This window comes from Erpetoichthys calabaricus, chromosome 9 (assembly GCF_900747795.2).
Source record: "Erpetoichthys calabaricus chromosome 9, fErpCal1.3, whole genome shotgun sequence".
In the NCBI taxonomy this organism is placed as follows: Eukaryota; Metazoa; Chordata; class Cladistia; order Polypteriformes; family Polypteridae; genus Erpetoichthys; species Erpetoichthys calabaricus.
The window spans coordinates 100380591-100404703 of NC_041402.2; the positions used below are offsets into that span (position 1 = coordinate 100380591).

General features: G+C 38.3%; 1 protein-coding gene across 1 annotated transcript in view; it reads left to right on the forward strand.

Annotated features, from left to right (window-relative positions):
* Nucleotides 1–20542, forward strand: part of LOC114658010 (C-type lectin domain family 4 member E-like) — a 60174-nt gene extending 39632 nt beyond the window's left edge. Inside the window, exons 5-6 of the mRNA XM_028810028.2 lie at nucleotides 15647–15771; nucleotides 20047–20542. Of these exons, the coding sequence (XP_028665861.1) occupies nucleotides 15647–15771; nucleotides 20047–20212 (291 nt within the window). The 3' untranslated portion in view covers nucleotides 20213–20542. The remainder of the gene's footprint in view (nucleotides 1–15646; nucleotides 15772–20046) is intronic.
* The last annotated feature ends 3571 nt before the right edge of the window (nucleotides 20543–24113 follow it).

Here is a 24113-nt window from a genome sequence, read left to right on the forward strand (position 1 = left end):
CTTCAACAGGGCTCATCAACAAAGAAATGTGGATAGTAAGATTTAGTAAAATATCAGTAATAATAATACATTACTCGACACCCAGTAACACTTTACAAAGACATTTAAAAGACAGCTTGTTAAAATAAATGTAGCAATCCATTATGCTATAAGTGTTAGCTTGCTCTTAAACATTTGCACAGGTGGTTTTTCCTGGGGATAAAAAAGGAAAAAAAATCCACGGGAAAGGCTTTGTTGTTGAACTCAAATTTCACTTCCGCCATGTGAGTCATTAAAACTATTGGAATGAAATATAGTTCTATATAAATAAATAAATAAATTTCCTATCACAACCACCCTTTAACCCCTGTACATTGGAGAGGAATCTTGTTTTCACAGCAGGTGCAATTATCCTATAAAACACATAGGAGTTCTGTGCACCGTTTTTCATGGGAGATTAAAACTCATCAAATGTATTTTAAAAACTTGTAGCAGTCTGTGGCATTCCTCATCTGCCATGGTCCATTACAAAATGAACGCCAGACAGTTAAAATTGTGCACAGTTTCTTTAATAAGCCTATCAGACAGTCTTTTATAGCACTTTCATATCGAGTGTGTCTCTTAATCCCTTCTAGCAGAAGAGACACTCATTTCCACATCTTGGTCTATGGAGTAGAAATGTGTGCCCCCTGTCTTCTGCTTGCAAAATTAATACTGGAATTACAAAATTGTCCACAATTTATTTCAAAAGATTGAAGGAAGTCTTCTATATCACTTTTTTGTATACTATGTTCCTTACTCATCCACTCATCCACTAATTAAAAAAAAAAAATCAAGCGCTTACACTGTCTTTTTAAGTATGTCTATGAAAATCACTGTAAGTAGCCAGAGAAATGCTATATAAATGTAAGATATTATTATTATTATTATTATTATTTAGGTTTTTTTAAAATTCAAATAAACCTGATAGGACTTCTTCCAAGAAATGTGCCACTCTAGGATACCAACAATGTCAAACTAATTAGGAAATTTTGTGATCAGTTTGTTTAAAGTATATTGAGCAAAAAATAACTTTTCATCATCTTCTCATTTCTAATTTGGCATTTCATGATACAGTATATACTGCAAATATACATTTAAATTGTAACCGCTGACAATTATTTACTCATGTGCTTGCGTTTTCCATAAAACAGCTTCAATATGTGCACAAACTATAGGTAATAAAACACACAAATTCTGACATTAGCATGACTGTTGAAAGAAAAACATGTATTAGAAACTATTCTATGGAGTTTTCATAAATTAATCATTATATACCTTTTGATGTTTCTTGATATATTTTGTAATCAGATTTTTTAAATATTTTTTTATTTTTACTGCCACTTCACAGATCAACAATCCCCAACTTGGTCACTGTCAGAATAAGTCTTTAAACTTTTTTCCTGTGCCAATTAATACATTTTCCAGGTTTCACTACCCATCTGAAAGAGTTGGCATCAGGTTGGGTTGCACTTTTAAACTGTAGTAGTATGAGCGAGTGTCAGTGTGGCAAGCACTAGACTGGCATTTCTTTCCGTCTAATTTTTTATCTTTTGGCCCAAGCCTGTAAATCTCTTTTGTAAATGGGTGGCTTGGATAGAGAACAGATACTAACAATTTTCAAGGCTATTTTTAAAAATACTGAAAGATATTTGTGTATGTGTGTTGTGGTGCCCCATGTTGTAAGTGTTAGATCCATTGAAGAAGTCAACTTAAACAAAGAAAATGTACATTTTGCAGGTTTCTTTGAAGTGTTTTACATTATAACCATATTATTAATTGGTGCGTGAATATAATTTTTTCAAGGGGATGGAACTTAGTCCCATTTGCTGAAAGGATGTTATGGAGGAAAACACTGGGGTTGCTTTGTTTCTTTAAAATGTTGATCAGGGATCAAAATGACCAGAATATTCCTGCTTCACAAATAACTGACGTTAAACTGTGTTTATAGTAAAACTTACAAAACGACACACGTGCACACGTACACACGCACGTACACGCACGCGCACACACTTAAACTCACAAATCGTGGGTCCCACATACTACTGATTAAGTGTATGTGTCAGGGGCAATCATCAAGTGACACTAGTTTATCATTAACCGAAAGCCGCCCGGTGATTTCTGTTATTCCGTATTGGCAGCATTTCATTAAAGGGCGATCTGTTTCAACAGGGACATTAGTCCTGTTTGCTGAAAGGATGTTATGGAGCAAAACACTGAATGCTGCCAATAAGGAATAATAGAAATCACCGCGCTGCTTTCTATCTTTGACGAACTAACGTTTTATGGGGTGAAAAAAATGATCGCCCGTGACAGATACGCTTAATCAGTAGTGTGTGCGACCTACGATTTGTGACTTTGAGTGTGCGTGTGTTGTGTGTGTGTACGTGCGTGTGTGGTTTTGTCAGTTTTACAATAAAAACAGACATCAGTTATTTGTGAAGCAGGAATATTCTGATCATTCTGATCCCTAATCACTGATAAACATTCAGAAGAAACAGCGCTATTGCAGTGTTTTGCTCCATAACATCCTTTCAGCAAACAGGACTAATGTCCCTGCTGAAGCATATCGCCCTTTAATGAAATGCTGCCAATGCGGAATAACAGATATCACCGTGCGGCTTTCGGTCACTGATAAACCAGCATCTCATGAGGTGAAAAAATGGGACATACTGCGGTTGCGATCAATGCTTTCCGGTAACTCAGCTTTTGAGAAGAATCTGTCATGGGAGGGACAAGAGGGAGCGAGTGAGGCGGGTACAATGAGCCGGGGCGGGGCGGAGCGGGGTGAAGAGGCGGGTATCTGTGCAAGTGTTTTAAATAATGAAAGGAAAAAAAGTGCTTTGAAATCGAGGACCCCCAACCAAGAGGGCTTACGAAACAAAACACGACAGACAGGCATATGCTACTTGCATAAAATATGCACAATAATTACAACAGTGTTGAAGCAATGATGAAGTGAAAGGGAGATGCTAAACATGGGTGGCCATGTTGTGCCTGCCCGTAAATCCCAACCAATGTATATATTTGAACGGATCTACCTGAACCAATATATATATATGAACGGATGTATCTGAACCGATGTATATATTTAAACCAATCTATTTAAACCAATATATATATCGAAACCAATGTATATCAACCAATATATATATATCTCAACCAATGTATATATTTGAACGGATGTATTCAAACCGATGTATATATCTGAACGGATGTATCTCAACCAATGTATATATATCAGAATGGATCTATGCAAACCAATTTATATATATCTCAACCAATGTATTTAAACCGATGTATATATCTGACCGGATGTATTCAAACCGATGTATATATCTGAACCAATGTATTCCAACCAATGTATATATGTGAACCGATATATATATCTGAACGGATGTATTAAAACCAATGTATATATTCAAACCAATGTATCCGAACCGATATATATATCTGAACCAATGTATATATTTACTAACCAATCTTTTTTTCCTGAACGGCCCCTCATAGTATATATATATATATATATATATATATATAATATATGTGTATATATATATATATATATATATATATATATATATATATATAAAATATATGTGTATATATATATATATATATATATAATATATGTGTGTATATATATATATATATATATATGTGTATATATATATATGACAGCAACACTCATAACAATGACAACACAATTGCATTGATAATCATGTTACGTTATTTTTAAAATGTTTCCTTTACTTTTTCATAACCTCTTTAACACACTACTTGTCCGCTGCGAAGCGCGGGTATTTTGCTAGTATATATATATATATATATATATATATATATATATATATATATATATATATATTTATATATATATATATACATACATATACACACATAAATGCAGTTTCAATAACATAGAAATCAATATAAACAACATTAACATCATTATCATATGAGAATATGAAGTAATATATAAGAAGCACATTTCATATAAATATAAATTATTAAACAGTAAAATCCATCCATCCATCCATCTATTTTCCAACCCGCTGAATCCGAACACAGGGTCACGGGGGTCTGCTGGAGCCAATCCCAGCCAACACACGGCACAAGGCAGGAAACAATCCTGGGTTTTTATCTTTATTTTATTTTATTGTAGAATCAACTCCTATCTGCGCACACCAGGGCGGCCGTGGGCGGATGCGTATGGTGTATTCACTCCACGTTATCGTGCATTGCGCTGTCACTGGTATTTTGATAAAAGAATTTGAACAACATATAAGAAGCGTATAAATTATTAAACAGTAAAACATTAACATTTAAGAAGTAAAGTTACATTAAGTACTACTGCAGTGCCTTCGGGTATACCTCATTTTTTGTTTGCCCATTACATGCTTAAATGTATACATTTTTTGGTGTACCTACCCGAGAACACGCGACATATAACCGAGCGTGGGAGAAGCATGGATTTTAAACACGCGTTGAGTTCATCTGCTGGTCTCCCTCGTGAAATAACTGGTAATGTTTGACTAAAATCTACAGCGAGTAAAACGACATTACCTCCTATTTTTTTTACGATCTCTGAGATCTTGCTTTTTTCGGTTCAAGGCTTCATAAGCTCTTTTATGTTCTATGGTGTACTTATCCCAAACCATCATCTTTGAATGTTGCAAGACTTTCGCCTTGTATGTAGATCGGGGTAATTACATTCATTGCATTCCTAGTCTGAATCACAATCTGATTGTATGGGTGGTTACCTGGCACTGTAGGGTTGCCACCCGTCCTTTAAAATACAGAATCGTCCCGTATTTGAGAATGAAATTGCGCATCCCGTTTTGAATCAATACTGGACGGGATTTATCCCGTATTTTTTTTATCCTTTTTTTTAAAGCAGCGTCTCATGCAAATCATCCCACACGCATTTTATGAAGATGCCTCCTTTCGTACTTTTGATTGGGTAATACTTGACGTCATCGTTAGTTTGATTGGTCTTTTTAACTGTCCAGTGAGGAGGGCGGGTCTTTTAAGTAGAGTCTGCAAAGTGTTGGCACTGGGATGTGGCACCCGCTGCAGTATGCGTCCCTTATTTTTTTGTATTAAAAGTGGTAACCCTACCTGGCAGGTAACAGTTATGTTTGGTCTTGAAGTCGTCTAAAATCTGCCACGTGCCCTCTTTTAATTGTGAGAAGCAGATATATATAGCCAAATTCTCGCGCTTCGTTGCGGCGAAGTACTGCTTTTAATTTTTTAAGAAAAGAAAACCTTTTTAAACGGATTGAAAATACAGTATACCAATAACAATTTGTTAAGGATCTGTTTTTTCTGAACCTCGCTTTTCACAGCTGTCGCGCTACGGCGTGTGTTTCGTTTATTTGACAGTATGTAGATCGTGGTAATTACATTCATGGCATTCGTTTTCTGAATCACAATCTGACTGTATGGGTGGTTACCTGCCAGGTAACGCTTGTGGTTGGTCAGGAAGTCGCCTTACATCCGCCACATGCCCTCTTTCTGTTCCCAGAAGCTGATCATAGAATGTTTTTAATAGTTTACTTTCAAATAATGCAAAGAGTATGCGACACGTGTTTCTCCCTAATTCTGGGCTCATCAGGCATACACACTCACTTCATCCCCTCTCGGGAATCGAATCTTTATCGTCAGCGCCAGAGTTGAAGCCCCTAACGTTGTGGTCAGCAAGTGGGCTAACATCCGCCATGTGCCGTCTTTCAGTTGCGAGAAGCAGATCATAGAATGGTTGAAACTGTTGCCCCTAACGTTGCGCTACGGCGTGTGGTTCGTTTATACCTCGTGTCTTCTCATTCAACTTTTATCTCGCGAATATGTTATTGCAATCCGCAGCGGGAGCGTTTCTATAAACTTAATTTAAACTTACATTTTACACCGTGCTTTGTTTCCCTTATGAACATGCTTGTATGCTTCACTCGCTGGCTTCTTATTGTTTCGCTCCCTTCTCAATTGTTTAATGAATTTTTTGTTCTTCGCTGTTTGCGGCTCTTCCTTCATTTGTCCCTACTGCGTTCTTTTATCTCGCGAATATGTTATTGCAATCCGCAACGGGATCGTTTCAATAAACTTAATTTAAACTTACGTTTTACACCGTGCTTTGTTTCCCTTATGAAGATGCTTGTATGCTTCACTCGCTCCCTTCTCAATTGTTTAATTAATTTTTTGTTCTTCGCTGTTTGCGGCTCTTCCTTCATTTCTCCCTACTGAGTTCAGTCTTTTCACGTGATTACGTGGGAGGCGTGATGACGTGACACTCAACTCCGCCTCCCACGGCCATCAAGCTGCCGTTCATTACAGTATATTGTCAAAAATGAGGTTCCAGTTATGACCATTACGCGTTGAATTTCGAAATGAAACCTGCCTAACTTTTGTAAGTAAGCTGTAAGGAATCAGCCTGCCAAACTTTAGCCTTCCACCTACACGGGAAGTTGGACAATTAGTGATGAGTGAGTCAGTCAGTCAGTCAGTCAGTCAGTGAGTCAGTGAGGGCTTTGCCTTTTATTAATTAGTATAGATATCTTTTGACCATGTTTTCAGCTTCTTGCATTTTGTACTTCATTTTAGAGTTTGCTGAAGATGTTTAATGTACACTGTACTGTGCAGTCTACTTTAGAGTTTGCTTCCAACTGCCCTCCTTGTGTTTGTAATTAAGGTCTCTTTTACCAATTGTAACACATGTCTAAATTTCTAAATCTACTTTTTGCTTTATAAGATCACATAAAGTTGAAGCCTGTATCAAATGCATTGGGAATATGGCAGGTGCCAGCCTTTGATAGTCCTTAGTTCAGTTCAATTAGTTCTGATTGTGCACTGTGAGCTGTGAGCCTGGACTAGTAACTTGGTCAAGGTAGTTGAGGAACAAGGTATGATGCAGAGGCAACAAAGAAATTAAGACAACTTACTTAATGCTGTTAATTCTAAAGTTTTATTTAACAAGAATAATTAATAATAATTTCTATATTAAAGCCTATTCAGGAGTTGTAATATGAGTATTCAATGCTAAAATATTGGCCCTTCAATGTGGATTTAAAAGCTAAGGGAGATGAGCATCCATGATAACAGAAGGTAAGCCATTCCAAGGATTGAGACCATGTAGCTAAAGTCCGCACTACATGGGGTATCTTTATTTATCCTTAGAAATGTTAAAACACAGACTTCATGTGATTCTAGTGTATAATGTAGAATGGATACAAGTAAGTTTAATTTGGATAAAGGTATTTAAATTGGTATTTATTATAAGAAGCATTCTGAAATCATTCATAAATTTGAGCAGAAGCCAATTAGATTAGAGAAGTAGAGTTTTATGGTCTATTTACTGATTCTGGCAGTGATTCATGCCCCAGCATTTCAAACTTAATGCAAACTGAAAATAAGTGCATTTGATAAAAGTGATGTTCAGATCCTCTGAATTAAAATATAACAGTACCTTCTTGCTATCTGCATAGTTTACAAATACTAAGAGATTTCCTGTTTATAAGTGAAGGTAGTCTTCAGGCATCTAAATGTGTAAACTAACCAATTTAATTGGATACAACTGAAGAAATATTATTAAGCTTTAGTAAATGCAGCTTAGAATCGTCTGCATGCAAGTGCAAGTCACTATTTAGTTTTTGACCTGTATCTCTTTATAATAGTAACACAGGGAAAAATAAAAATTGGGCAATGTGCTCTACACATAATGCTAAGAAACAAAATGCATAAGTTGAGTTGCAGTCAAATATGCCAAAAACTTTAATCTGAAACAATACAATTGTTGAAAATCTCCTATCGGTGGATATTAAAATAGAATGTCTTTACCAATATTAGTTAACATTAGTGAAAATCGTTTCTGTTCCATGTCTTTGAAAAACCTGGACTCAGCATGTTGAAATAATTTGTAGTGTTTATTGATATTGAATATGCAAGGCTAAGAAGTAAAATTTATGTGTGAAACTGGTTTATAATCATTAAAGGCTAAACCTAATGTCTTCTGTAAAATTCTGACAATGTCTGCTTTTAAGCTATTGGAAACACACCCCATCAATAATGATGTAGTAATAATATGAAGATTAGGTGCTGTAAGCAGGGTAATTAATTAATTCATTCATTCATTAATCTTTACATGTGACAATATTAATATTACAATTAATGTAATGTAATGAACACATACTAAAAACACAATAGTTTTGGTAAAAATGTGAATATTACATCAGACTAAGACAAAGGGTTTGCTTTTTGTGTGTGTGTGAATATTAGAAAGCAAATCATGCTAATGTTTTTTTCTGACAATTTCCACTTACACCCCAAAGACCACACCTTACAATTGATTGATTGCCGACTCTGAACTAATCCATTATACCGTATGTCAGTGTAAATAAGTGTGCTTATCCAAGGCTTGTTCCTGTATTGTTCCCAGTTCTGAAAGGACAGGTTTGAGTACCCTGTCACCCTATATGGATAAAATTTATTCATTCAAAGTGCCGTCTCCAAATCTTGACATGGGTGGTGGCTATGGCTTCTTTCTCATTTCTGTATTTGAGATTCCTCAATATGTCAAGTGTCTTCATTCCAGTTACTCATTGTAGCCAGCCAAAAACATTAATTGTTGATGACCCCTTCCCCGTTTACCCTCTGTCTGTCCAATCAATACTTATTCTTCTAATTTTTCTTTTCACAATACATGGCCAACAAATTTAATTTGTGTTTTCACAATCACCTCTAGCAATTCCCGAGTTATTCCAGCTATGTACAATACCTCTGCATTTGTAATCTTTTTAGTTCATGATATTTTCTTCATCCTTCTGAGAAACCACATTTCTACTACTTCTAAGAGTGCCTCAATAGCTTTACTGATTGTCCAACTCTCACAACCATACAGAAAAGCTGACCAAACATAACATTTCAATATTCAATATCAAGTATTTAGTGACACACTTTTTTCATAACAACAAACGTTCCATCTTTTTGAAAGCACTCTTAACTATGGCAGTTGGGCTTTTTATTTCCTGGTCTGTTCTCGTATCAGCCATCAGCGTTCTTCCCAGATATATAAACCAATCCACCAGCTCTAAGGCTTCTCCTTTAACCAAAGTTTTACTGGTAGAAATAGTTCATTTCTTCGAGAATACCAGCAAATAGGATTTCCTTCTGTTGATTTCCAGATTCTTCTTATAACTTTTTTCAACTACCAGATTTTGTTCTCCATTGGCTAACAGCACTGCATCCTCTGTGTACCACAAATTGTTTATATTCATGCCACCAACCTTTATTCGTTCAGGCTCTCTGATATACCGCATGATCATATCTGTATATAATGAAAAAAGAACAGGAGACAAAATACAACCTTGTCTTGTTCCTCTTTTCACTTATGTATACTTACTAATAAGTCCATTTAAACTAATAGCAGCTTCCTGATCCCAATTTTAATTATTTAATAATTCCAAATTTTGTCCATCCACATTGATAGATTCAAGCATTTCAATTAATGGCTCATGCCTCACACAATCAAACTTCACTAACCATTCCTCCACCCAGCCTGTTTAATAACATCTTAAGTATCACTTTGGTTAGCTGACTCATGAGACTAATAGTTCGATAAAGCTCACACTTTGTAGCACCTGGTTTTTTCAGAATAGCTATGAATATAGATTTACACATCTCTTTTGGAAAATAGCCCTCCTCATAAATCTTATTTGCCAACTGACTAATATGTTCAATACCAAACTCATCAAGCGCTGTCAACATTTCAGTGACTATCCCATTTGGTCCAGCTGCCTTCCTTTTTGTCATACTATCCAAAGTCTTCTTTACCTGATCCTCCAATATCGGACACCCACCTGTCTCCTTTATATTAGGCCAGTTACTATGATTATCATTGAATAGCTCTGTAATATACTCTTTCAATCGTTGCAGCATCTCTTCTTGTTTCATGATGACTGAACCATCTTTTGCTTCTATAATTCCACTGTTACTTGTTTCCGTTGTCCAGTTATCTCTTGTACCTTGTCATGGAAACGTTGTGGGTTCTTTTGCTCAAAAGGCTCCAGTTCCTCATATTGCACCATGTAAAAGTTCTCTTTTGCTTTCTAGCACTGTCTACATATCTCCTTGTTTAACTCCTTGTATTATGTTGACCCTGTACTCATCTTCCTGCGTTGTTCCATCATAGCCAGTATTTCTTTGGTCATCCAGCTTTTCTTTCTCACTTTAGGAGTCATTGGTAACACAGACTCAGCAACTGTAGTTAATACTAAATCTCTCAAAGTTCTTTTTGAGCTCCTTAATATTCATCTTTTCCACCTTTTTCCTCTTTTTCTTTCCTTAACCTGCAGTTTACTTCTTCATTGTAAGTCCTTTTCACGCATTCTATCCTAAGCTGAGAAAAATACAGTCTTGGTTGTCACAAAGCCGTTCTTAAGTATTTGGGGGCCCTAAGCAAAGGTACCTGTCGGGGCCCTGCTCTTTCTATCCATATGAATGTGTGATAATTATTTTATCCATATAAATGCATAATAATTAGTGATGTATAGCTTATAATTTTATGATTATATATTATATATATCAGATTTGAGAGGACCATGTCAAAGCATGATGAAGCAGTGGGTAGCGCTGCTGCCTCACAATTGGGTGACCCAGGTTCGCTTCCCGGGTCCTCCCTGCGTGAAGTTTGCATGTTCTCTCCGTGTCTGCATGGGTTTCCTCCAGGTACTATGGTTTCCTCCCACAGTCCAAAGACATGAAGGTTAGGTGCATTGGTGATTCTAAATTATCCCTAGTGTGTGCTTGGTGTGTAGGTGTGTGCGTGCCCTCTGATGGGCTGGCGCCCTGCCCGGGGTTTGTTTCCTGCCTTGTGCCCTGTGTTGGCTGAGACTGGCTCCAGCAGACCCCCGTGACCCTGTAGTTAGGATATAGTGGGTTGGATAATGGATGGATGGATGGATGTCAAAGGAACCTACCGACTATACCTAACATAGCATATAAATCAAAACTTTAATGTAAAAACACCTTACATACTTTCATTTTTGCAAGGTCTTTGATTAAATCTGAATAATCGAGTGAGTCGACGACTTTGTGCTCAACTGATATTAATACTAAGCCATTCAATCAGTCTTGCGTGATGCTTGTTTGCAGTTCACTCATAATCAACTTGAGCTTTGAAAAGCTGTGTTCAGCATACGCAACAGTTACAGGAATTGTCAAAGTGATACATAATGCAACAGAGACATTTGGGAAAGAATCCTGCAAATTGTTCTCATATATGAATTGCAAACTTTTAAGAGCAGAAATAGTTTGTGGAACCAAATTTGCTAAATTGCGCAATTTGGCACATAAATCATGAGCATCAACATCAGACCCACTAATTTCATCTGTTAAGATATTGCTGAGAACATTGCAACGCTCTCTCAAATCAGTTTCACTCATTCTCGTAATGCATTTGAAATTGTGCAGGAACCCAAAATTATCATAATGGGTCATCATCTGGTTAAATCATTCAGTCATTGACATTAGGACTTGATGTAGCAAGACATTGAAGATCTCAACACAGAATTTTTCTTTAGGATCACATATCGGCTCATCATGAGCTTCATAATCAAATTGTCTCCACACTCTTCTTCTACGTGCGGTCTGTGCAGCTGGAAAGTGTATTTCGTTCTCATCTATTTCTATTTCTGTAGCTAACTCTTTGGCTGCATCTTGGGCCGATTCGAAACCTGTTTCTTTGTAGGATTTCAAGAAGTCAACTGTGTTCTGAATGCAATTGAAAGCGACGTCAAACTACAAATCTTCACTTTGCAACATTTTGCTCACAATATTAGTTTGCGCCAAGAGATCATACCAGATTACTAACGACACCAACAAAAGGTAATGTGTAATTTGGTTTGCCAAAGCGGCAGCCTCCGTTCTTGCCTTCAGATCATTTGCACTCTCAGAGACCTCAATCAATGTATCATAAATCGATCCTATCTGAAAGTGCGCAGCTTTAACAGAGTCTATTCAGCATTCCCAACATAATCCTTTACATTTCCTAGCATTGAGTTAACACAGCAAACAGCGCATATATCTGATGCAAAATCCCAAAAAGGGTAGTGGCCGTAGTTGATGATTTGGCCATATCGCTAAGCACCAAGTTTAAGTTGTAACAACTGCATGGAACGTAAAACGCTTTTGGATTTAGCTCAAGTATGCGTTTTTGTACTCCACTGTTGTGTCCCTTCATATATGCGCCGTTGTTGTACCCCTGCCCTCTGTAGTTTTGTATTTGCAAATTTAGTTCATCAAGCATGCTTCTGTCAGACTCAAACCTGTGCTACTAGCTACTACTGTCAAAAAGCCCACAAAATGCTCACAAATCTCAACGGTTGTCACTTTAACATTGACAATTCATATTATCATAGTTATCTGCTCCTGATGGCTGGCATCAGGTGTACAATCTAGCATGATGGCATAATATTTGGCAGCCTGAGCATCTGCAATGATTTTCTTGAGAACCAATTCACCCATCAGATTGATGAGTTCATTTTGGATGTGATTCCCTAAATAATGGTCATGTATCTCATCGTTTTTGATATGACATAGATGCTTATGTAAGCAGGGGTCATATTTGGCTAAAAATTTGACGGGTCTCAAAAAATTACCGTTATTAGGCTCCCAGAGACAGTTAAGCTGCCACAAAATACCTAGTTTCACTGTGCAAGGAACAGCACAATAAAAATTAACATTTAAATCATGTTGTTCCAATGATCGCATTCTTGCTGTAGCAGCTGCTGACATTCTTTATCAATTGGTTCCCCTTGTTTTAGTCTTAGTGCCATTTCATGCCATTCTCTAACAGCGTTCATGTGCTTCGGTGATGATTGAACTACCAATGTTCTTCCAGTCATTGTTTCCCTCGGTGGTCAGTTTTATTTTTGAATCACAAAACGGCCTACAACAAAAACAAAAGACAGAGTTTTTGTGTTTCGAATAAACAGTCTCATCATTTTTCAGTTTGCGAGAGAAAAACTTGACAGAACAATTATGTCTTTCTGAAGAATCCTCACTTGGTGGATATTTCGCTTGCACCTCTCTGAAAGGGCCCTTCTCAACTAAGAAAATTTGCTTGGATTCATGGATTGATGAAGGCCATAATTCTGAATCTCTACAATCAAAAGAAACATTTTGCACAGTGATGTTGTTGTCCATTTCTTCTTCACGTTCAATATCTTGAAATTCAATATCTCGCTGAATGTTTGGAAGCAAATGACCAGCAGCAACTGTTTCAGCAACAGGCAGAGACACTGACATGTCTTGTTACTCATTGTCACCCTCATGGACATGGTCTTCGTCATGAGTTGATAAATTATGCTGTTGTGCGCGTTCATCTCCACCGCATTGATCCTTCTGCTCACTCAGTTGTACATAGAGAATGGCGGGCAATCGTTCACCATCGGCGACCATTGTTGGATTTGATTTTGAGGAGGTATCAGCAGGAGTACTACTTACTAGTGTTACAGCTAGAACCTTCATCTCTTCTAGCGACAAAGTTCAACAGAGCTCCTTTTTGTGACACAATGAAAGGCTGTTCAGTGGCTTTTTTCTAATGTTTAACAGCACCAGACTGATAAACCCACTTCATTGTCAAACATCCATCCATCCATTTCCCAACCCGCTGAATCCGAACACAGGGTCACGGGGGTCTGCTGGAGCCAATCCCAGCCAACACAGGGCACAAGGCAGGAAACAATCCTGGGCAGGGTGCCAACCCACCGCAGTCATTGTCAAACAGGGAGGACCAAATCAAATCGACTTGTGTTAGCTAATCACTTGTGGTGCAATGTGCATACAAAAATACTGATGCTACAGTAGACCATAGACTAGTGGTCTTGATTATACCAGTGGTCTTGATTATATTAGTGGCAGATGAAACTCAAATGAACATATGGACAGACCAATGATGAATAATGTGTAAGTCGACGGAAACACAGTAAGTTATAATTATAGCAAAGTAGATGGACGGAGCAAACCACCCACAGTCATGCCATGTTGTGGAATGGTTTTATCCTCTGAGCTTCTGCTGTTTACAGTATGATCGATCTATTGCGCTGACACTCTGGCAGGCAAAGAGCATGATCTGCCCTCCCACTGGGGCCCCACCCACTACCCCAGGCCTCACTTTTTCCTCTCTGCTCGCACGTAACCATACTGATAATTCCGCCACCGGAGAAAATTTGTACTTTTGAAATATGGACCTGTAAGTTGTATTTGGCTACAGGTAAAAAAAAAAAGGCCAGGCAGGGCCCTTTGGCAGTGGGGGTCCTAGGCGGTCGCTTACTTTGCCTGTGCCTGAGAATGGCCATGGTTGTTGCTTTACCCGGCAAACTTCTTTCAACTTAAGTCGCACCACTGCAGCTACCAGCACATTATCACAGTCTGCTCCAGGATATCCTTTTACTTGGATTACAGTCTTCTAGGATGATGTTCAAAGAATATGTTAATAATAACAAGATTATTTTGCTCACACCACTGATCCCATACTTCTCCTCTTTCATTATGCTCACCAAGGCCATACGGCCCGACAATACTGTTATCATCTGACTGCACCCGTCCAACTTTCACTTCAACAAACACAATCTCTTGATTCTTGCACTGAGTAATTGATTTATCCATATCTGTTCTCTAGATCATCCTAATTGCAACTACTCATTGGTGCATCAACCTGTACAACAGTAATATCAAACGGACATCCTTTCAATTTCACCACCAACACCCAGTATCCCTACCCACAAACTGCCCAATACCCCTTCAGGCTTCCCACCATTCTTGCAGCTATTACCACTCCAACACCACGAGCATGTTCTTTTTCTAATCCTGAATAGATGAAGGTTGCATCCTGTAATTTCACTTCTCCAGATTCCATCCATCTGACCTCACTTAATCCCAATATTTCAATGTTTAATCTTTTCATTTTAGCCACCACATTTGCTAGTTTACTTGCTTGGTATAAAGCCCTTACATACCTTGTTGCGATTAGAAAATCTGCGGTCACTGATTTACGGTCTGAGTTGCCCTGCAGTTGAAACGATCCCCTACCAAGCAAGGATAAATGAGCTAATTCCTCTTTACGCAATTATTCGACCTTATTTGATTCATAACCTGTCCATAGCTGTATTCTTGGTCAAAATACTGAAGCACAGTGCACAGTTCTTTTCTCCGACGCAGTAGGAACCGCCATTTTGATATGTAATGTCTATCCTTGAATACTGAATCACAGTTGACCTATGAAGGTTCTTCCATCGATCCAACAGAAGATGTTGCTGCTTCTCAGCATCTTCACCTCTATCCCCTGGCTAGGTGTCCACACTATACTCCACGGAGCTGGATCCCTGGCTGAACTTAGTCACTGTTCCCACAGTGTCCATCCCCCATGAGGTCAATGCTCCAGCTAGGAATTCCCTGTGTGTAGCACAGTTACAGGATGGATCCCCCGTCTACCTCAGGTTGGGTTAATCATTCTGTTTAAGTTCAGAGTGAAAGGCATGGATAAAATACATTCCGAAAATGAATACAAGGAAATTCTTCTGATTTGGTGAATGACAAAATATGACTAAAAATATTGTTTTTTTTTCTTTCTTTCTTGCAGGACTTCTTACATGAGGGTGCCAGAAATTTAACAGGAACCTGGGATTTTCATTTCTGGATTGGTCTGTCTGATTCTGTTAAGGAGGGAGAATGGCAATGGGTGGACAAAACTCCTCTTAACAGAACGTAAGAGGGCACTATTTCAAGATTTTGCTTATTATCCGAGAGTAGATAAACAGTAACAAGGGCTGAAATATTTTTGTACTGAAATTCAATGTTGTTTACCTAATAGAGATGGCTTGTTAGTTCTGATATTTTGGGTTAGTCAGTAAAAAGCTAAGATATTAATAAAATTACAGAAAAAGTAAGTAATAGGACAGTTACACAATGGTTACCATTGTTGACTAAAGGCTGCAGCAGCTTCACTTTGAGTTCTGGCCTGGTTACTATCTTTATAGAGTTTGTATGTTCTCCCAATGTGAGTGATAACCAGTTTCTTCCGAACATACAGAAAATATGCAGATTATTATTTTGACTGGCAGCTCAAAATTGGCCTTGTGTGAGTGAGTGTGGTGCATATATGAGGGTTACTTGGGATGGGTGGGCATTACAACTAGGATTGTTTCCTGTCTTGTGCCCAGTGCTACTCTCCATAATCTCTTACTGGAAAATTGTGTTTGGAAAAGGATAATTGCAAAAATCAATAGGTTAGCACAAAAATGTGTAAGTTCAGCAAACCCAGAATATTAACTTGGTTTAAGATATATTAATGCCTGCAAGCACTGCTTTTAACATTAGGTTCTAAACAACAATAATGAGTCTTCTACAACAGATTTTCAATATTAACTGTTTCTTTTACAAAAAATATTGCACTGTTGTAGACAGCTCTAACAAGAACATTTAAAAATACACTTTTGTTCAGCTTTTGAATCTGTCCAGGGCTGTTTCTTACCTTACACCCTGTTTTGTGGGGAATGAGTGGGTTTGAGTTTGTTATATGCATGTCATAGTTTGGCGGCACGGTGGCGCAGTGGTAGCGCTGCTGCCTCGCAGTTAGGAGACCCAGGTTCGCTTCCCGGGTCCTCCCTGCGTGGAGTTTGTATGTTCTCCCCGTGTCTGCGTGGGTTTCCTCCGGGCGCTCCGGTTTCCTCCCACAGTCCAAAAACATGCAGGTTAGGTGGATTGGCGATTCTAAATTGGCCTTAGTGTGTGCTTGGTGTGTGGGTGTGTTTGTGTGTGTCCTGCGGTGGGTTGGCACCCTGCCCAGGATTGTTTCCTGCCCTGTGCCCTGTGTTAGCTGGGATTGGCTCCAGCAGACCCCCGTGACCCTGTGTTCGGATTCAGCGGGTTAGAAAATGGATGGATGGATGTCATAGTTTTAACTTGTTACATTAAATACATAAAACATAATGATTCTTTAGTTTCATTTACTATCTTAAATTCAATAAACACAAAGTAGTTTGAAATATAGGGCGGCACGGTGGCGCAGTGGGTAGCGCTGCTGCCTCGCAGTTGGGAGACCTGGGGACCCAGGTTCGCTTCCCGGGTCCTCTCTGTGTGGAGTTTGCATGTTCTCCCCGTGTCTGCGTGGGTTTCCTCCGGGCGCTCCGGTTTCCTCCCACAGTCCAAAGACATGCAGGTTAGGTGGATTGGCGATTCTAAATTGGCCCTAGTGTGTGCTTGGTGTGTGGGTGTGTTTGTGTGTGTCCTGCGGTGGGTTGGCACCCTGCCCGGGATTGGTTCCTGCCTTGTGCCCTGTGTTGGCTGGGATTGGCTCCAGCAGACCCCCGTGACCCTGTGTTCGGATTCAGCGGGTTGGAAAATGGATGGATGGATGGATAGTTTGAAATAAGGTTACAATAGAAGGAAATGCCACTGACATTGTTTAAGACAATAAACTGCACAGATGCACCACATCAATAGAGGTGTTGAAAGTGCAGAGAACTAAGACCTGTGGTTTCCTTTCTCATCATCTGATGCCTGCTCAGTTTCTTTAGAAGCATTCTTATGGTTACCGTATTTAGCGCTTTTTTCCAGTGTGCCAATGCTTCATCATTCAAAACAAATTAAGCATGTAACCATCCTTTCATTTTTTAACCTACCTGTCCAGTTCAGAGTGATGAGGAGCCAGTACCTATCCTGTTAGCACTGGGCACAAGAAGGGAATGGGAGCATGCAACCAAATATTTTTCAAATTTCTGTTGTCATGCAGAGACTTGCAACAAACTAGAGTCTCTTCTAGCAGAAATGGGTGCAGTAGTCAACTTAATATCACATGGAGTTCTCATACACATTCCCACACTTTCACAGGATTGTCTACATTTTTTCAGTCCATTTAGAGAAAATTTCTTTAGGCTATAAAAAGTAATCCATTCAGGGATGTGAAAAGTATGTGTAATCCTGAGTGACGATTTCTTAATTTGATGTTGATCTCAGGACAAGTTCAGTAACTCCAATGGCAACATTATTAAATGTTATGTGTTGTGATTATTTATAATAAGACAAAATGTTGCAAATGTTATTTAACCACAAGGAAAAAAATGATCACCCTTTTAGCTATTAAGTTGGTTCAGACCCAAAATATGAGATTTATTGCTTTGTAATGAGTTATTTTGCAGTGACCAAAAAATGCATTACAACTTTGAAAACTTAAACACTGCACTTTTTTTGAAATGCCATGTCCTTGACAGTCACTGAATGTAGACATTTCACATTGGTAGGTTACCTGACTTTTTTTTATTATTCAAGTGTGAAATGATTGAAGAAACCACTGTTTAATTTTGCAAATGTCAATATGGCACAACCTTCTTATAAGACGAATACACAGAGCTAAATATCCAGAGTTAAACAGCAGGGAGGGAGGTACTTAAAAATATCAAAATAAATATATACTTAAATGAACACTGGTGGCACAACAGAGTATTGTTGCCTCACAAACTCAAATTCAAGTCTGGGTGTGAGCCTTGTGTCTGGTAACAGTGTAGCTTCCTCCTATATTCCACAGATGTCCTCAGTACATTATTTGGTCCTTCATTTGTGTTGATGTACGTGTGAGTAGGCCCAAAGATGGTCTTTTCTATTGTTCAGTTGTTAAGTAAAATTAGCATAATAAACTAATAGATCAAGTAAATGAATAAGACAGTTGTATAGAACTAGTATAGAAAGAAAAAAAACAACACATTTTAATATATGTGTTTAACCGTTAAAATGCCAAAAGACATTTGGAGGTGTCAGAATGGATGGTGCCATATCTTCATTTTGATTCCTGGCCTTGGCTATTGTCTAGGTGAATTTATATGTTTTTCCTATGTCCATGTGGCCTTTTCCAACATTCTGTGGTACTCAAGTGATAAAACTGCATTTCGTTAGTATAAGTAATTGTAGATGTTTACATATAGGTGATCTGTAATGGACCAAAGTCTCATCCACTGTTGCATCCTACTTGTGGCCAGTGTTTTGAGGGTATGCTGTAGCCCCCCTTGACTTTTTAATGGACTAATTGAGTCTAGAAAATGATTTTACATATGTAGGAGTATATTAGTAATACCATAATGGCACAGTTGGAGTCACTACTGCCTCCTGTGTACAAATTTTATTCCTGTGCTTGTATTTTCAAGAGTCTCAGAATTACTCCTAGAAATTGCAACAAGGTGCTGACTGGGGTAAAAATGAGTATGACATGAGAATTATTTATGAAGTGTCCTACACCCACTCTCAGCTAGGAGTAGGAGTTCATGCTTGGCAATGAATGACATCATGATTTTAAGTCACAAAATGGCACTCATAAAGGCATTTTATATATTGTAAATCATGGTAATAATAATAATATTATTAATAATAATAATCTACTTTATATAAAATCCTAAGCCTAAATGTGCAAAAATTTTATGCAAGATTTTATGTGATGTTTTTATGTGACATTTTATGTCACGCTTTAAATCGGGCTTTTTTTAAAACCTACATATATATGTTTGGTATCATTCTTTTCAGTATTTATCGAACTTTAATGTGATGCTGTTAGATTTTCAGATTCGTATTCCGTTTTTAAATTCTAAACTAAAAAATAACAAGAACTCATGTCCCGCAAGACGAGACTTTGTGCCAACAGATTTAACCACAACAGGGGCCGGAAATAAAAGCCAAAGAGTAGATGACAAAGACAGCTGCCCGACAGGCTAGATTAACAGCAGTACGGCCCTACAGCACAGTAGTAAACCCTGTGTAGGTAAACCCTTAATTTATTTTTTTCTTGTAATATATTTTTTCATTTCCAACTGGAGTTTTTGAGTACATGTTTTCCCACTAGAGGGCAACAGAGTCATAAACAAAGACAAAAAAGTGGGGCTTGGCAAAGGCAGTAAATGTAGTGAACTCGTACATCATTTTTACTTGGTAGTTGTCCTGATGTGTGGAATCGTCAGATTTTCTACATTATTTCCTAATATTTTTTGTGTTTTATAGGTACTGGCACTTAACTGGTAACGAGCCAAACAATTTCAAAGTTGACGACTTGGAAGGAGAAGATTGTGCCGTGCTCAACTCACATTTCAAGGCATGGTCTGATGTGCCCTGCGACTTCGCTTATAAATTCATTTGCCAGAAAAAATCTATTGAGGTTCGCTTCTAAGCCACTATTTAGCACGTGGTACAGAAGTGAAAACATGAATGAAGTATTTGAGCACAACCGGCGCTCTCAACTGTAATAAGCCCGTGAATTTGCTGCCTGTAGACAACATTACCAAAATAACATGCCACCATAATTAAAGACCCAATCCTCTTGTAAATGTTAATGATGTGCAGTTATTTCTTTACTTTGAACTTCTTTCAGTATTTTCTATTTAGTTAAATGGTAATTTCAGTATTTTTCAAACTATTTTTTCACAGTCATGGTATATATTAATTTGCCACATCAAATTGTTCTCTAAAGAGAAGCATTTTTTAATAAATTTCAAAAATACTTTGTCTGTTCTTGCAGTTTGCAATGGGGAAAAAGGGTGCATGACTCCAGAGGTGAATGAAAAAGCTTTAAAACTTACCAAAATATGTCCACTTTGAAGCAGCAAAAATGATTACTTAAGAAAATGTGTTTTTGGCAAGTAGGAGGCATCCTTGTAAACATCAATGAAGAACTGAAGGTTTTGGAGGAACACATACTAAAGCTTCGCACTTGCTACAGGCACCTGAAAGCCTCTGGTCTGGTGCAGCAATGACAAATTCAAAAACAGGTATATGTTGGGACATCAACCGGGTCGACCCTTTTGTTTGTCTGAGGACAAAAGAAAAAAAAAACTTGAAAATGAACATAAAGAGTGCATCTTCACATGTATCCCATAACGGGAGCCTTCAAAGATGCTTTTAAGGAGGTCTGGCTTTTAAGGAGCACCATCCTGCAGTTTGCTCAGGCCAAAAGTGACACCTCCTTCTGGGACTCCCAGGTTTTATATTGGCAGGACCAGAAGTGGCAGAGTTACTTGCCTTCATTGGATGGGTTCTCGGCACTGTGATCGCGCATAAGTTAAGAGTCTTAACAGCCTGTGTAAAGTTAGTATTTTTTTATTCAGTTTTATTCTTTCAGTTACGTTGATGCACCCCCCTATCTGACACTATTAGCTTTCAGATAAACCTATGGCATAATGAAAAATATGCTTTTATGTGCAATTTTTTTTTACTTGGTTTTTATTTAGTTTTATCCTTGAATAAAGCACAATTGTTTTCTTTGATTTGTTGGAGACTCAAATCATATGTATGTTTTTATTATACAATAGTAACAATAAAAGCAACCCACCACTCATTGCTAAATGCAGGGAGGACCCGGGAGTGAACTAGCAAAGGCTTGATAACAAAGCAGCAGTTCTTATCCCTACCCCAGCAAAGCAATTATCAAAACAGAAAGCTGCGTTCCCACTGTGAAAGACACAAACACTTGCAAATGTCTTTTCTTTGTATTGATTGATATTTGGGTTTCAGTCATCACACATTGACAGCAACATGTAAATTGAACAATTTCTTTTCAGTTTTATTCTTGAATATAGGCACACTTGTTTTCTTACACCTTTTTTGAAAGTGTTTATTTGACATTTGGACATCAGTCTTCACACATTACACACTTCATGTCAACATTTTGTCATTATTACTATAACTTGAAAAAAGAATATGTTTTAGTTATGTGTTCAACATTTCTTGCCTCACAAGAAATGTCATCCTACATTTACACTGATTGTTGTAGACACGGAACACACATGAAATGTATGCATTTCAGATAATGATATATTTTTTTCTTATACAATTCCAGACACCTCACTTCCAGATAAACAAACTCCAGCTGTGAGAATTTTGTGTCTGACTTCAGTCATTATAAAAATGCCAGGGACTAGCACGATTGGGTTTGACCGCAGCTTCTATCACCCCATGTCGAGCATCTGATGTATTTCCAGTTCCACTTCTGCCCTCTTAGCTTCCAGGAGCCGGTAGGACCACTCATGGAAGACCACCCCTGGCTTAGTGACTGAGGTGATGACATTCCCTAGCTCCTCCCTTTGCTGCAGAATGAGTTTGTCCTCATAATTGAGTTGTCTGGAGTCCGTAAAAAGTAACAATGTGGGAGTTGCCATGGAGTCACTGGAGTTTCAGTCAGCCGAGGGTTTCAGCAGATTGACGTGATATATACACTCCGGATGCCGGTTATACTGGTAGACAAGGTAATCCACCAAGCCCTTTCATTCCTTGACTTCATAGGTCCCCTGCCAATGGGCCAGAAGTTTGGAATGGGATGTGGGAACTAGCACCATGACTTAGTCCCCAGGACAAAATTTGTGGAGGTGGGAGTTCCGTTTGTACAACTGGGCCTGTGAGCATGGAGCATTCACCACAGGGTGTAGTTGCTCGAAGTGGTCTCAAAGCTTGGAGACTATGTTATGGAAGGGGGGTGTTGTTTCTGTTTCCCATCCCTCATACATCAGGTTGAGCAGTCCCCGGGGCTGTCTTGTCATGGTTCCAGCCCATGAATCCTGACAACTATGCCTTTTTTTTTTATGCCATTGTATGAAACCTGGACTGGGCATCTCCTGGATGGAGGATATTTTGTGTCCTCCTTTCGTGAGGCACATGTTTAGGACATTGTTAAAAAAACTCCATCTGTCCTCGCATAGCATAAAGATGTCAGTATTGTGATTTTCCACATGGGAACTAATGACATTTGCAATTGCCAGTCACAGGTGCTGAAAGAAGACATTGGATCGCTGCTGCACATTGTTCGAGAGGGGACCCAGGACTCAGCTGCACAGACTGTCATCTTTCAACCACTACCAATGCTGCAACTTCTAATGAGGCCTTTAGCTGGTTGTTTTCCCTCAAGACCTGGTTGAAGAACTTATGTGCTCACCAGGGCATTGCCTTCAGTTTTTGGAAGAGATGGGCTACATCCAAACAGGCAAAGTGCCCAGGTCCCCCCAGACAAAATAGCTAAGGTAATTAATCAGCTTTGCTACTTGAAATCAATCTCCATAGTAATGTACATTATATATCAAACATAGCCAAGCCGCAGGCCAATTTGCTAAAAAATGTGTTATATTACGCTGAATGTAACCAATAATAAACACATTAAAATTGTATACAATGAGGAATTAATGTCCACAGTTTAATAAATACCCCTGTCATTAACTGTTTGGTGAAATCAAGCCAACCCATGTCTTTCAAAATGACCTTATGTAGCATCAGTGGTCTAACTAGAGAATTGTTTTATGTAAAAAAAAATCAGAATAACAGTGATGCTGATTTAAACTATTTATGTAGCTCTAGGCTTGTTAACTAAAAACCTGTGTTAGTATGTGATCGTTCTGCAGTGACTTCACCTATAAATGTACAATGTATCAACACTATAATATTGCTCCTTGGTCTAACTAAAAGATCTGGACTAAACAGGATAAATGTGAACAAATTAATTGCTATTTCAAGATGCCTTAACATTCCGATATAACTATTTTCTTCTGAGAACTTAAATATGGCTTTGTTAAATATTAACTCATTAACCAGTAACACTATTTACATTAATAATCTTATTAGTGATAGGAAAATAGACTCTTACATTGAGTAACATGTGGTTCAGTAGTGATATTGCGGCAGTGTTAATTGAAGCAGCTCCTCCAAATTACAATTTTGTTCATTCAAGTAACTTGATCATGGTCACCCAGTGTCAGTAGCTGAATTTGAATCCCACAGTCTTAGGGTTTGAAGACCTGAGCCTTAAACACTATACCACACTGCTCCCTACTCTTTAGGAAGGATCTTTTATGACCACAGAAAGTCCAGACCTCAGTTTTACATATCATCCAAAGGATGGTGTCATTTTTACAGCATAGTGTCCCCATCACTGCACTGGGTCATTGGGATCCGCATTCAGACCACAGGGTTAGCACCTTCTGCTGGCCTCACCCACACCTTTTCCAGTAGAAACTGAAACTAATTCCTAGATCAGGCATGTGCAACCTTGACAGGACTATGGGCCGGATTAGAAAGTAGAAAGATTACGC